Consider the following 15,190-nt stretch of genomic DNA (forward strand, 5'->3'; position numbering starts at 1 on the left):
CAGATCCCATCACAGATGGTTGTGAGCCACCCTGTGGTTGTTGGGAATTGAACTCAGGACCTCTGGAAGAGGAGTCAGTGCTCTTAACCGCTGAGCCATCTCTCCAGCCCTGACCTTAAACTCCTGATCCTCCTGCCTCCATCTCCTGACTATGAGTGTGATCTTTCACACACACACACACACACACACACACACACACACACACACACACACACACAACACACACACCTCTCACACACAATTCCGGTCAGAATGTCCCAGTGTATAGCACAACTTTACGGCTGGAAATGTATGTGGTAGAAACAAGTAAATAAAATACGATAAAAGCAGTATAAACCATTTTGAAAACTCTGACTATGGGCCCGCTGAGGAAGAGGTAGAGAAAGACTTTAGGGGCAGGCGAACTTCAGGATCATCTGCAAATCAGGAAGGGACAGTTCTCTTCCCACACTTGCTGCAAAGTCCTTCCTCTTCAGTGAGAGTAAAGGGAGAACACAGGCTGTAAATATTAATTTGGTGCTGATAACTCCGCCATATTTTGGGGTGATAAATTTACTATGCACATCTGAGTTCATCTTGGAAGTATTTCTTTTTTTTTTCTTTTTTTTTTTTTGGTTCTTTTTTTTCCGGAGCTGGGGACCGAACCCAGGGCCTTGCGCTTCCTAGGTAAGCGCTCTACCACTGAGCTAAATCCCCAGCCCCGGAAGTATTTCTTAATATGCACCATTTTCTGATTATTCAACTTTGTAGTTAGACACCTCATCAAATCGTTATTTTCTATAGAAAAAAAATGTTTTAATGAAGAATACAGTTGGCCTGCTCTGAGGGCTCATTCTGAGATTATAGAAACTCAATGACTAAGCACTAGTAATAAAAAAATTATTTTTATATGTAAAGTGAATAAAGAAATTAATAAAAAACAAGACAAAACAAAAATTAAATACTTACCTTGCATTTTAAAGGTCTCAACATTTAGTTACTTTTATAAAAAAATTAAACAAGTATACATATACAATGAAATATCATTAAAGATTAAAGCTAGATATTCATTTGAGTCACATTGCTAGGTATTTTAAAACTGTTTTTTTTTTTTAAAAGAATATATCCTAGTATTCTGAGCTTATCCATAAAATAACAAAACATGCTGTAGCCAAGTTTCTCAGGACTCAGAATTCTCACTGGAAGGTCATGCCAAATTGTACCATCAACACATCAATGTGTGCGACACCCGAGAGCGGACCGGCAATCTATTTGTTGCTATGAGAACACTATTTTGTATTAGAAATTGCAGCCTTGGCGACGCAGTGTTTGCGCCTATTTTGCACATGTTTTTCTACAAGTTCCCCCCCCCCCCCCCCCGCGATCCCGGGGAGAGGCTTGGCTTCCTCCAGCGCCCGGCCCACGTCCGTTTTCGCTCCAGTTCCCTGAGTCGCAGACTGGCTCTGCTTAGGAGAGGGTGACGCGGGAGAGCACAAGGCCTGGTGGGGTAGGGGTGGGCGGAGGCTTTTCGGGGAAGGACCGCGGAACGTGCAGGGGCCGCCAGGTCTGCACCGGGTTCTGAGGCGCACCTGACACGGCGAAAAAAAAGCTAAATAAAATAAGTAATTAAATAAGTGAATAAATAAACAAACAAGGCACCCTACGTCCTTGACAGTCGCAACCAGGCCAAGGCCGGCTCGGGGCCTTATTAATAAATGACTCCCCTAGGCCCAAAGAACGCCGGCCTCAGTTCTTGGGGGGTTGGGAGACGGCCACCGCGCGTCGAGGGGCTTCCTCCGCCTCGTCCCCCTCGCGCGGCCCGCAGGGTTTGTGATGGGATCTCCCAGGCGACGGGCTCCGCACCAAGATGGCGGAGGAAAAGGACCCGGAGAGTACAGGTAGGGTCCTGACTAGGGAGCCTGAGAAGCGCAGCCAGGTCTCCATCTTGAGCCCCTTGGCGGGCGGACGGTGGGTTGAGGAGCGGCGCCAGCCAGCGCCCCCGCTGTCGGCCCAGCCCCGCTCCTCCGCCCTCGGCCGCCCCGCCCTCCCTTCCCCTTGAGAGGTCTGCGCGGGTCTTGGCTGTGGCCCCCGCCCGGGAGGCTAATAATGGCGTCCTTGTCCCTGGTCCCTCCACGCCCCGTAAGGGCGCGGGCCGCGGTCTAGGCTGTGGGTACCCGGAGGGCGGCCTCATGGAGGACAGAAGTTGGCGCTAGAACCTGGCGGGATCCTTTGCGGCCGTGCAGAAACCCCGCCCAGCCCGGCCCCAGGCGCTGGCCGCCTCCATCTTGCCTCCTCCTCCGCCAGGCGGAGCGCGGCCTCTTGGTCAGATTGGGCCGTGGCTGCCTAGGTCGCGCTGGAGCGGTGCTTAAGAAACAAGTACCCACGAAATCACTTTAAAGGCAGAAAGAAAACCCAGCCGGGACCTCTCGGGTCGCTCAGACCTGCCGGGGACCCGCGAGGCCTCAGGGGACCCGAAAAACTAATGATCCACGTTGAACTCCGAAGACCTTTTGAGTTGTTGCTGACCCAGTAGAATGACTTAAAAATCGGATCCGTGGTTAGCCTCTAGTGACTCAACAGCCATTACGTGATAATTGACAAAATCACGGCTAAGTAAATAAATCAACCAAGCCCCAAAATAGAAAAGGGCAAACATTGCAAAAAGTGAAAGGAACAGTCCATCTTTGTTGCAGTTTTTGATCACCACACACCCTACCGGCCCTCCCCCCTTCTCCCTGTTTGGAACAAAGTAGTTAGGTTAACAGCTAATATTTACATGAGATGTTTAGTCCATCGTCATGGTGAATACAGAAAACCAGCAGGGAAAACATGAGACCCTGCTAGAGATCTGCTTATTGATAACCAGGAAACCTGCGATTTATAGATGGTAAAATTAATCTCAGAAGTCGGATTGTAGTTTCAAGTTTCAACTCCACTAAGGTATAACAATTTTGTGGTGCTGCTTTAGAAGTGGAAGGTTTCTTTTACTTTGTTGTTTTTTGCAAAGAATATGAAGTTAGAGGGCAGGGAGTATCCGGGAGGCGTTGGGGGAGGGGAAAGAAAATGATCAAAATATGTTGTATGAAAAATGTTTTAGATAAAAAAAAACTTCCCCATAAGGTATTTTTATTTAATTAAACTTTTATATACCCACCCCAAAGAAAGAAAAGGGGGAAAACATTAGGAGATAATTAGTTTTTTTAATTAATTTATTTTATGTGCATTGGTGCATTATTGCCTTCGTGTGTCTGTGTGAGGGTGTCAGATCCCCTGGAACTGGAGTTGCAGACAGTTGTGAACTGCCATGTGGGTTCTGGGAATTGATCCAGAGTCCTCTGGAAGAGTAGGTAGTGCTCTTATTAACCTCTGAGCTATCAGTTTTTTGTTTTTTGTTTTTTTTTTGTTTTTTTTTTTTGTTTGTTTTTTTTTGTTTGGTTTTTTAAACAAAATCTCAATCATTTGATTTTACCAATGAAAACCCAGGAGCCAGATGCTGTGGTGAAAGCTTGCTAGCTCAGAGAAGCAGAGAAAGCACCCAGCTTACCTTCCTCCTCAGCTAATGTCCTAGGCATTGTTTTTTTTCTTAATAATCCTGTGTTCACTCCCTGTCAATTGGTTGCTTGCTCTACCTCTTGACTTATGGTTGACTTTATTTAATCCTGTTAACAATATCCAAGCAGAAAGCTCTTAGATAAAGGTGTATGCTAAAGCTGATCCACACAACTAGAGACAGATTTTCCAGTAAATAACACAATAGGGATTCACAGTGTGAGCAAATATCCATCTCTTCAGCCCTCTATTTGCTTTTGTTTTTGTTTTTGTTTTTGTTTTTTGTTTTAGACTTATTTAGGGTAGCATTGGAGTATACTGTAGGTTTTTACAATTTAAAATTACATGCAGAGAGAGAGAGAGAGAGAGAGAGAGAGAGAGAGAGAGAGAGGCAGGCAGAGACAGACAGACAGCCAGACAGACAGCAGACAGGGTCTCACCTTGTAGCTCTGATTGTCTGGAACTCCTGGAGATCCACCTGACTCTGCATCTGAGTGAGTGCTAAAAATGTGTGTCACCATGCACAGTCTGTTTTTTTTTTTTTTTTTTACAATTTTTAAACTTAAAAGAGAGACTGAGACAGACAGAATTTCTGTTTCTTTAGTTTCCAAAACATATTTTCATGTTTAATGTAAGTTTAGGGGAAGAAACAATTCAGTCTGCAACTAACTGTGGAAGTAATGGCTGTTGAGAGCTGGCCTTCATATATTAAATTTCTTATATATTTAATGCTTGCTTCACGGAAAGTAGTCTGGTGAATGCTAAACCTGAAAATTGTGAGGTGAAAGGCAAAATCCATGGTTGTCTATTTGAGGCAAGTTTTATTAAGTACTGGCCAGAAGAGATGGCCACTGGCCCAGTCCAAGTATGGGATTCCCAAAGAAATGGTGATGATGGATTATGTCTGTCAGGTGCCTGCAAAGGCCCAACCCACCAGGTTCTGTACTTTCCACCTAGGTTCATTGGGGGCAAGCATACATCCTGACTAACTTCCTCTCTATCTCCTGCTGGGTCTGGTGAAGCATGTCCTGTGCAGTTGGGATAACAAACTTTGTTGAAGTGGAACAAGTGATTTGTTATTTTACAAGAACAGCAGCCCACGGCACTCCAGGTAGTTATCTGTCCTTGGGCACTCGGAATTAAAGTTTAACTTTAGCCCTCACACAAGGGCAAGATGAAGAAGGCATTGTCTTTGTCCTCCCCAAAAGTGCTATCAGTAAGGGAGATAAGAGAGGAAGAAACGGACAACAAGAAGCCAAGAGAAGGAATAGGAGGGAGGCAGGGCCCAAATAAGATCTCAGGGCCCATCCTCCAGTATCCTGCTTCCTCCAGGAGACCTCATTTCACAATTCTGAAGCTATCAGTGGACTAAAATGGCTTAGGTTGGTGCCCTCAGGATCCCAAAAAAACCCTCTGAAATACATCCAGAGGTATCCCAGCAGTGGATTGTGGGGATTAAGAATGGGCTGGGGCGGGGTTGGGGATTTAGCTCAGTGGTAGAGCGCTTGCCTAGCAAGCACAAGGCCCTGGGCTTGGTCCCCAGCTCTGGAAAAAAAGAAAAAAAGAAAAAAAGAAAAAAAGAAAAAAAGGAGAAAAGAAAAAAAGAAAAAAAGAAAAAAAGAAAAGAAGAAAAAAAGGAGAAAAGAAAAAAAGAAAAAAAGAAAAAAAGAAAAGAAGAAAAAAGAAGAAAAGAAAAAAAGAAAAAAAGAAAAAAAGAAAAAAGGAGAAAAGAAAAAGAAAAAAAGAAAAAAAGAAAAGAAGAAAAAAGAAGAAAAGAAAAAAAGAAAAAAAGAAAAAAAGAAAAAAAAGAAAAAAAGAATGGGCTGGGGCCTGGTGGTGAGAACAGGACTTTAATCCGAGCCATTGGGAGGCAGAGGCAGGCAGATCTCTGAGTTCGAGGAGAGCCTAGTCTACCAAGCTAGTTCCAGGACAGCCAGGACAACAAGGAGAAACCCTGTCTTAAAAACCAAAAAACTAAAAACTAAAAAACCAAAAAAAAAAAAAAAAAAAAAAAAAAAAAGAACAAAAGAAAAAAAGAATGATTTGGAATTCTCATGTACTTAAAAAATACTGTCTGTGTGGTTATTTATGTTGACATTATGCCTCTCTGTAGTTTCTTTTGTGTTTGAACAGCATAATTTTCTTTTTTCCTAGGTTAATTTTTTCTGTAATTAGCTAAAAAGCAAATTAATTAAAAAATTTAAAGCCAAGTTAATTTTAAGTCATTTATCTTTTTTTTTTTTTTGGTACTAAAAGAATGTTTAAAATGTGATAGAAAATTTCTTTTTGAAGTTTTATCATTTCTTTGGAGATTCCTCAGCATTTTTGTTTGAAGTGATTTTTTTTCCTTTCTGGTTGGCATTGTTTGTTTAAGTGGATAGTTGATGAAATTGTCAATTGGTTGGAGCTTTTAATCCCAATGTTCATGTCTCCTAGAGAATTTTGCACAGTACTAGAAGGCTCTTTTGTTTGTAATTGGAGTTAGGAAGCCAACTGCTTAGGTATAGAATTGTAACTTTTGGCAGATCAGAGAGATTTAGATGGATCCCCTTTCAAATTTATTTTTGTTTGTACTAAATTATCACTTGATATTTTGCACTCTTTGATATCATTACTTGGAAAAATGACTAGTCCAATTATAGAGGAGGTTTTTATATGTTTTGTGTGTTTTTAAAAAATTCTTTGTATGGTACCACTCTGAAACCAAAACATTTAGAAATCTAAATTAAGATGTTGGAGAGCGGGGTTGGGGATTTAGCTCAGTGGTAGAGCGCTTGCCTAGCAAGTGCAAGGCCCTGGGTTCAGTCCCCAGCTCCGAAAAAAAAAGAAAAGGAAAAAAAAAGATGTTGGAGAGCTAGCTTCGTAGGTAAGAGTGCTGACTGCACAAGCAGGAAGACCTGAGTTTGCATCTTACAGCCCATGTAAAAAGCAGGAAGGACATTGCTGCATGTGTGCGTCAAACCTCTACAATAGAGGGGCAGAGACAGGAGGATTCCTGGGCCTAGTTCCAGATTCAGTGAGGAACCCTGCCCTGTCTGAAAAGATTAAGACAGGGTGTGATATGGGAGGACACTAGTGTCTTCTCCTGTCTCTACATGTGCACATAGTTGTATACATATAATAACACACACACACACACACACACACACACACACACACACACACACACACACACGAGAAAGGCAAATTGAAATAGAGGAAATAGAGAAGTTAAAAGTGAATTTTTGGGGCTGGGGATTTAGCTCAGTGGTAGAGCGCTTACCTAGGAAGCGCAAGGCCCTGGGTTCGGTCCCCAGCTCCGAAAAAAAGAACCAAAAAAAAAAAAAAAAAGTGAATTTTTGTGTGTGTACTTTTTTCCTGTTGATTTTATGCTAAAGACTGAGGGATGGTACAATTAGCAAAGGTGAGCTTCGGGGGAGACCTGAATTTGTATGTTATCTTTCCCAAGCCACGGCCATCTGATCTCAGTCTGGGTGCTAAACCTAAGGAGCCTCAGACTCCTCAAATAGAAAGCAAAGGGAATTATACTTGTTTATGTTGTGGCGAGGATACTGTCTTCTCCTTTCTTCTTCCTGAGACAGTAGTCCCACCTGTTCTGGACCAGGCTAGCTTTGAGGACTTCACAGAGCTCTGCTTGCCTGCCTATGCCTTCCTAGTGCTGAGATTAAAGGTGTGCAGCATCACGTCTAGTGGATGGTGCCTTCTTAGTCCTTGTTATGGCTCCAGCACCCATGGTGCCTGGCGTGAAAATGCTGAGAAAGCAGGAAGCACTGCACTTTAGGGCCTGGTTACTTGCATGTGCTTGACATGAAATCTCAGGGCAAGAAAAACAAACCAAAGTCCAGTTGTTGATCATATGTAAAGCATCTGTGCATGTTTCTGAGGCCACTTAATAACCATTCTTTCTGTTTTAGTCAACTAAACAGAGAAGAACAAAACATTTATTTTAAAGGCTTACCCTTCTATACACTTCCAGTCTCTTTTATTTAGACAGGACTTGAAGTTAACCGTGGTTGGCATAGCTAATGGGAGAGGATGGTGGGCCACAGGGTGATTGTCTTCTCACAAACGGTAGATGGCACGTTCTGGGTTCAGTTTTGTCAGCTGTCAGTAATGTCTGTTTCTGTGGATAGCTTTTTTTTTTCTTTTTTTCGGAGCTGGGGACCAAACCCAGGGCCTTGTGCTTGCTAGGCAAGCGCTCTACCACTAAGCTAAATCCCCAACCCCTGTGGATAGCTTTCAGCTGAGATTCCCACATTGCATATGGCTGACTCTCTGGTTTCATTTGATCTAGAGTAGTATTTTTGGGTTTTGTTATATTGTCAACACTGATTGGTTCAGGAAGGGTTTGCATCATAAGGAATTTATAGCTTCCTTATACCTCGATGGTTCTCACCTCTATGTGGAGCCAGCTTCTTATATGGAAGAGAAATGAGAAGCCATAAGATGTGGAATACACTGGTCAGGCAGTCTGTCTGTCTCTCTTGTTCCCTGTCTTCTGAACTGGGTCTTATAGCCTAGGCTGGCCTTGATTTTGATGGGTGGCCAAGGGTGACCTTGATGCTCTCATGATCCTGATTCTGTCCCCTAAGTGCCAATATTTCGTGCACATTCCATGGTACATAATTTTAGTTTATGTAGTCCTGGGGGAAGCCAACCAGGACTTCCTGGACAGTAAGCAGATCCTCTACCAAGACAGCTACATCCTTAGCCCCTCAGTTTCTTGACACACTTCTCTGCATCTATTGGATTACTGCAAAAATCTCTAATTATAACCAATTTACTGGTTTTCATCTGGATATGAATTATTTACCTAAAACTCTTACTTGCATTGTTTAAGAATAGTCAGAACTCCCTAGCGAAGCAAACTAGGCAGTCCTTTTTCTTCTATTTTTTTTCTGGCTACATGGTTAATAGCACATTTCATGCGTGCTTCGTTATGGGGAGTGAATTATTTGCTAGTCTTATAAGCAACTTTCTAGCCTGGGCATGTATGATTTCTTCATCCTGCACTTAGTACATAATACTTGTTCATAGCTCAGAACACGAACTCTACAGTAAAATGTATGAGCTGGGAGCTCCAGTATTCTAACTTCTTCACATGTCAAGAGAGTGTATCAGGACTACTTCATTCAGTCACAGAACATGTAGCAAGAACTTCATGTGTCATTAGAGCTCTATAAATGCCCTTACTGTGTTAGCACTGTGCTCAGTGAGGTCTAAAAAGAGGTTGGCCTTGTCCTTTTTGAGCTTACTTACTGTTGAGAGAACCATTACAGAATTATGTAACTATTTAATTACATATAGGATAAATTATTAAAAAACCTCAAGGCTACAGTAAAGGAACATGGATGTAATTTTTCATTACTTCAGGAGCTTTGAATGTGACATTTCCATCTGCTGAAAAGCAGTTGGCTGAAATTCAAAAATTTGAAGCAAAACAAAAAACAAAACTCATAAAGAAGCCATAAGCCAGACAGGAAACTAACTGGCTTATGAGAGGAGCTAAGCAGGCTTGTGTGGCTGGAAGGGCAGGGGATGGTGAGAGGGGGGACAGGTGTGTAGCAGAGTCAGGGAAGCCCTCCTTGGAAACAGGCCATAGGAGGTAGATCTGGCTTAGATCAGTGGGGAGCCATTGGGGCAGTTAAAGCGGGGACCGTGCAGCTTTTGCCTTAAGAGGTCAGTTATATCCATCTGTTGCTGTGACCTCACGCCTGTCCTCTCAGCTCTTTGGAATACAGAGTTGATGCTGAGGTCAGTGCTCTGTGTGCTGGAACAGCAGTTTGTACCCGTGTAATGGTAGCTTAGTGTCCGTCGGTCAGTCCTCCTCAATCTTCCCCATTCTCTCTGAGAAAGCTTTATTATTTCACACAGTGTAATTCAGGTGTGTGTTTGACGAGACGCACGAAGTATGGGATGAATTTTGCATGTCTAGGGCTCAATATTGGTGAATCTATACATGTTGTATAGATGAATTTATCTTCACCCTTGGACTTTTTATTATATACACGTTTAGAAAACATCTTTTTAAAAGACGTGCTGACAAGTTTTTAGGTCAACTTGACACAGCTAACGTCATTTGGGAAGAGGGAACTTCAATTGAGAAAATGTCTCCACCAGATTGGCCTGTGGTTTTCTGCCTTGATGATGGATGGGGGAGGGCCCAGCTCACTGTGGGCGGGCTCTCCTGGACAGGTGGTGCTGAGCGCCCTAAGAAAGCAGGTGAGGAGCAAGCAGTAAGCAGTGTGCCTCTGTGGCGTCTGCTTCATTCGGCCCCTCCCCCAGGGCCCTGCCTCTCAGTGGACTGTGACCCCTGCTATGTAATCCAAATAAACCCTTTCCTCTCTGAGTTGCTTTGGTTGTGGTCTTTATCACAGCAGCAGAAACCAAAAAAGAACAGGTGCTAACAGAAATTAGCAGAGACTTTAGTCCATCTACATACTTGGAATTGGAGGAGGGGATTTGGAAGAGAGCTAGGGTGAGTTAACACCTCACTAGTATGAGTCAAACCTGTGGTCAGGTCTGAGGTGGAGGCTGCACGGATGTCTACAGAACCACTGACTCCTTGCTGGGTGTTAGCACTGACCTGTTATGGTTTATTGTAGCTGGTCTGTCTTCCTTTTAAATCAGACTGGACTCAGGGCGGCAAGCATGGCAGGCTTGTATTCTACCACGGAACTATATCTCAACCCTCAATAAACATATAAGCTTTCATATAAAAGCTCAGTGTATAAAACGAGATGATGATTGACTTATATTTTTGGTCAGATGTTTGTTAATATATTTTCCTTGAATAAAGTTATTCATAAAAGATGAATCACTAGGAACTTCCTCCTCCACACAGGCAAGAATTGATTCCATGGCTGTTTTTAAACACTGTGTCTGGAATAGATGTTGGCATTACTTGAGTCAAGCAGGACAATAATGTACTTTCCAGTTAATTAATCTTGAGGGCATTTCTCACCTTCTCCCTTGTATACTTTAAACAGTTCTCATGGTAAATGCTTCTCTTGGGACTTATTATCTTGTCTTCATTTCTTCAGGGTAGGGTTTTGAACATCTAGTTAAGTATTTGAACATGTACACAGACACCCCAGTATCAGAGAAATCTCAGCTGCGTTTTTATTTAAAACCCCCTTGTATCCTTTGGTGATGACTTCTGTTTGGTGAGGACTGCTTGCCCGTTCATTTCTTCCTTTGAAATTAAGCTTAGTTCTCCCTCCCCTGGTTTAACTTTAACCTCCCCTGGTTAGAATGCACTCTTTTAGTCTTCTTAGCTTTCTGATTGCCAAAAATTAAAATATTTCTATTCCTCAGCACTTATGAGGCCAAGTGTATGATTTTTCTATACCAAACAGCTCTCTAGTTCCTTGTGGACACCGGTGGGTGTCCTGACACTGCTGGAGTTGTGCAGACTATACTGGTGAAGTGCTAGCCCACAGCACTGTTCCCTTGGAAATATGCCAGGGGCAGGCGGGGCTACCCAGCCCTTGAGAGAGCTGGCTACAAGTTGGGCCTGCCTGCCATCCCTTTCTGAGGCTGCTGATTTGCTGTAGTCAATTGCAGAGCTGATGGAAACACTGATTATGTTTATAGAAGACACAAACAAAGAAGGCTGCTAAGGCTCTGAGCCCAGGATCTTCAGTCCCTGTACAATTGTGGTGCACTATCTTCTTGGTCAGTCCAGGAGTTGTGCAGAACGCTTTCCTTAGAGGTTTTATGGTGGGTCCATGGTGTAGTGTGGTTGAGTGTGGCTGCTCATGTGTGACTGACCCTCTTCCCCACCCCTCATCTCTCTTTGGAACTGAAGTTTTTAGCAGTTTCTTGTTTGAGTGTTAGACTTTCTGATTATTACTTTAGTCACACTCGCCAATGGCTTGTTTCCTATGGTCAGATTCTATATTAATTATTTAGTGGGCTTAATTTTATTTAATCTTCATAACAGCTCTATGGGATGCTGTTTTACTTTACAGGTGAAGAGTGGCTCAGTTAAAAGACTTGTTTGATTAAATGTATATTTAGTGTTGGAGGAATAGCTCAGTGGCAGAGTGCTTGCCTCCCAAAGCATGGTAGTTTGAATTTGTATTCCCAGTACTTGGGAAACTGAGGCAGAAGGATCCTAAGTTTAAGGCAAGCCTGGACTACACAGAGACTACACAGAGGGATCAGCCTGGCCTACATGGCAAGGCCCTATTTCAGTGAACAGATATATACGTGTGAATATGTAGTTAGTTGTAGAAGGACTTGTTTGGCAGCATCTTACTATTTCCTGTTTATTTATTTTATCATTATTTGGTGGTCAAGTTCTTTCTAAACAGCCTTGGCTAGACTGGAATTTACCGTGTGGCCTGGATTGCCCTCAGAACCACGATCTTCCTACTTTTGACTTCCCAAGTGTTGGGACTACAGGCATGCGCCACTATGCCTGGATGGATTTAATCGTTAAACAGACATCCATAAGGAACTATGTCTTTTTTTCTCCTCCTCTTCCTCCTCTTCCTCCTCCTCTTCCTCCTCTTCTTCTTCCTTCTCCTCCTCCTCTTCCTTCTCCTCCTCCTCTTCTTCCTCTTCCTCTTCTTCCTCCTCCTCCTCTTCCTCTTCCTCTTCTTTTCTTCCTTTTCTCCTCCTCCTCTTCTTCTTCCTTTTCTTCTTCTCCTCTTCCTTTTTCTCTTGAGACAGGGTTTCTCTGTGTAGTTCTGTTTGTCCTGGAACTCACTCTGTAGACCAGGCTGACAGTCTCAGATTTACAGAGCTCCACCTACCTCTGCCTCTCAGTGCTGGGATTAAAGGCGTGTGCCACCATTGCTCAACTCTGTGTTTTTTCTTGACATTCAATACCTTTCAAAATTTCATCTAGTGTTATTCTTTAAAGGAAGGTTTTGCTGAATTTCCTAGTATAGGATGTAAAGACAGCTGTTAAACTGACTTCTTGGAATGATTGAATCATAAAGAAATCAGTTAGATTGCAGAAGACCTTTAACATTTCATGACTGTTTTTACACCGTACTTAAAAAAAAATCCCTTGGAAATAGCTGACAGTGAGCTAAAACTGCAACAAGCTTCCCTCTAAAGTATGAAATACAGTTGACAGACATCTTTTTATAGACATGTCTGTGACTGTTTTTAGGCTTGATAAAATTTTCAGAAATGAAAATTCTTTCAAATTTATAAAAAGCTGTTTACAGTAAAATAGCACACTGTGACAAGATAAAAACCAGTCCTGCTCAGCTTGAGGCTCACTGGACCACATTTCTCTTAAGGTTGGATTGGCAGCAACAGTAGAACAACATATATTTTTTAATACTGTCAACAAAATAATTTTTCAAACTTCAAACTATTTATAAAATTAAAAACATGAAAAATCCAGATGAGACTGGTAACAGAAAGGACAGCTAATCAAATTTAGTAAAATACTATAAGCAACGAGTATGTTAGAAGTAAACAAATAAATTAGACATAGTCCTTGTATTAGCTAAGTATTAATGTGCAACTGGTTACTCCACACCAGCAGGCTCCGATCTGCAAACATTTTCTTCACACAACTTCTGAACATAGTTTTGCTGAGTGATTCTGGCGCTGACATTACTCAGATCACTGCATGCTGTTGGCAGGAGGCCTCACGCCCCCTCCCCCTTTTCTGACTTTTTTTTCTTTGAAGGAGCTAGACACTCGGTGAAAGCAGAGACGCCAGACTTTCATTCTGTTAGCTATTTGGTGAGCCCAGAGGAAGTGTCAGTGCTGCATTAAAAACAGCTCCAGCACCTGTTTCATGGCCTTCTTGAGCATCAGCTCAGAAGTGATCACGGTCAAGTCAGGTGTGAGGTTTCTTGTCACAGTTACTTAACAGCTCCTGGAGCACAGCTTTTCTCAAGTGTGAGGACCTAGACTCTTAAGAGACCAGTTATTTATTCTTTACCACCCCAGTATTTGATGGCAAAGATTATCACCCACAGAGACATCACCTCAATTAAAAAGGGGGGAAGGGACAGGCACCCAAGAGTTAATAGTTCATAAAACTGAGGTGGGCAAATGTTGGGAACTTTTTAAGCTTAGGATTCAAAGGGAAGACCAAGCTGCTTCCATTTTTTTCGTCTCTGGTCAGCTCCATTGTCTCCATTTCACTCTGCACAGCCCAGCCGTTTGTCACTTCATTTTTTCATCCTCCTACTGACTTCCCCCGAGCACTTTCATGGGCTCTTTGGGGCCTCAGACTTTTCCACCATAAATAAGCTTCTCTACAAACACCGTTTTATAAAATGTCCATGTCACTCCTGTGTTTGGACTCTAGCATTCTCCGTCAGGATCTTCAAGAAAGGCATTCATCCTCCTTTGTCTTCCTTAATTCAAGACCATAAGTTAGTCATTTTGCTTCCAATTAAAACATTTTTAATATTGTTTTTGAGCCAGGCTAAGTAATATAGACTAAGGAGAAACTTGCAATCCTCCTGCCTCTGCCTCCCCACTTCTGGGATTACACTTATGAACTACCATAATACAACTCAGTTAAAAGTTATTGCTCTTCACATCGTCATGGAAATTCTAATTTTATATTTGCAGATAGTTTACAAAATCCTGGGTTTCTTTATGATCTTTTTATAGGCACATCATTGAGTCTTGCTCATTTCTTCTCCCTCCATTCCCTGCTCCCATTCCCTTACCCACATAGTCCTCTTTCTGTTTTCATATCATACGTGTGGATATATGTAAATATATCCATGTAAATATATCGCATGACAGCAAACATTGATATCTATGCCACCTTAGTCACACTCTCCATTGTCGTATTTTTCACTGTCTCTCTAGCTTACTCCTGTTGACCAAAGACTGTCATTTCTTTGTTAGTTTTACTGTTCACTCAAATTTCTATCATCCTTTTGGGTGACTTCTGTAATCATTTCAGTAACCATATGGACTTTACCCAGGACACCTATTTCCTCCTCTTTCACTCTAGTGACTTCCACTTCCACTCTGCTTCTTTTCAGCACCTTTCTTTCTTTCTTTCTTTCTCTTTCTCTCTTTTTTCTCTCTTTCTTTCTTTCTCTCTTTCTTTCTTTTTTTTTGAGACAGTGTCTCTCTCTTTTTTTTAAAGATTTATTTATTTTATGTATGTGAGTACACAGTAGCTGTCTTCAGACACACCAGAAGAGGGCATCGAATCCCCTTTACAGATGGTTGTGAGCCACCATGAGGTTGCTGGGAATTGAACTCAGGACCTCTGGAAGAGCAGTCAGTGCTCTTAACCTCTGAGCCATCTCTTCAACCCGAGATAGGGTCTCTTTATGTGGACCAGGCTGTCCTAGAACTCTCTGTGTAGACTAAGCTTTCCTTGAACTCAGAGATTTGCCTGCCTCTTGACAGCCCCTGGCCCCCCAATCCCTTCAAGTGCTGAGATTAAGGGCATCCATCACTGTATCCTGGTTTAAAATTGTCCTTTAAAGACAGTCCTGACACAAAACATCTGTGTCACCCAGCTTAAGTCACATGCCTACTCTCTTGTCACCAGTGACCTGGGAGAGGACATATATACCTTATTTGTCTTAGCTGGTGAGAAGTAGACACTGTTTTCTGTCAGAGTTTTATATAATAAGGATTCCCTTCTAAATAGGAGGACTGTTCAGATTCTGGATGTTCAAAAAGAGTGAAAAAGAAAGGAGGAGGAGAA

The 15,190-nt window shown here is 42.4% G+C and overlaps 1 protein-coding gene across 25 annotated transcripts in view; it reads left to right on the forward strand.

The window, feature by feature from the left end:
* Positions 1-591: 591 nt before the first annotated feature.
* Efcab2 (EF-hand calcium binding domain 2) overlaps positions 592-15,190 on the forward strand; it is an 86,758-nt gene continuing 72,159 nt past the window's right edge. For 24 of the 25 annotated variants that reach the window (XM_039090537.2, XM_039090534.2, XM_006250319.5 and 21 more), the window contains exon 1: positions 592-1,877. In XM_039090537.2, coding sequence (XP_038946465.1) covers positions 1,847-1,877 — 31 coding nt within the window. In that variant the 5' untranslated portion in view covers positions 592-1,846. The remainder of the gene's footprint in view (positions 1,878-15,190) is intronic. The other variant, NM_001105977.1, reaches the window with a different exon arrangement.

This window comes from Rattus norvegicus, chromosome 13 (genome assembly GCF_036323735.1).
Source record: "Rattus norvegicus strain BN/NHsdMcwi chromosome 13, GRCr8, whole genome shotgun sequence".
Lineage (NCBI taxonomy): Eukaryota > Metazoa > Chordata > Mammalia > Rodentia > Muridae > Rattus > Rattus norvegicus.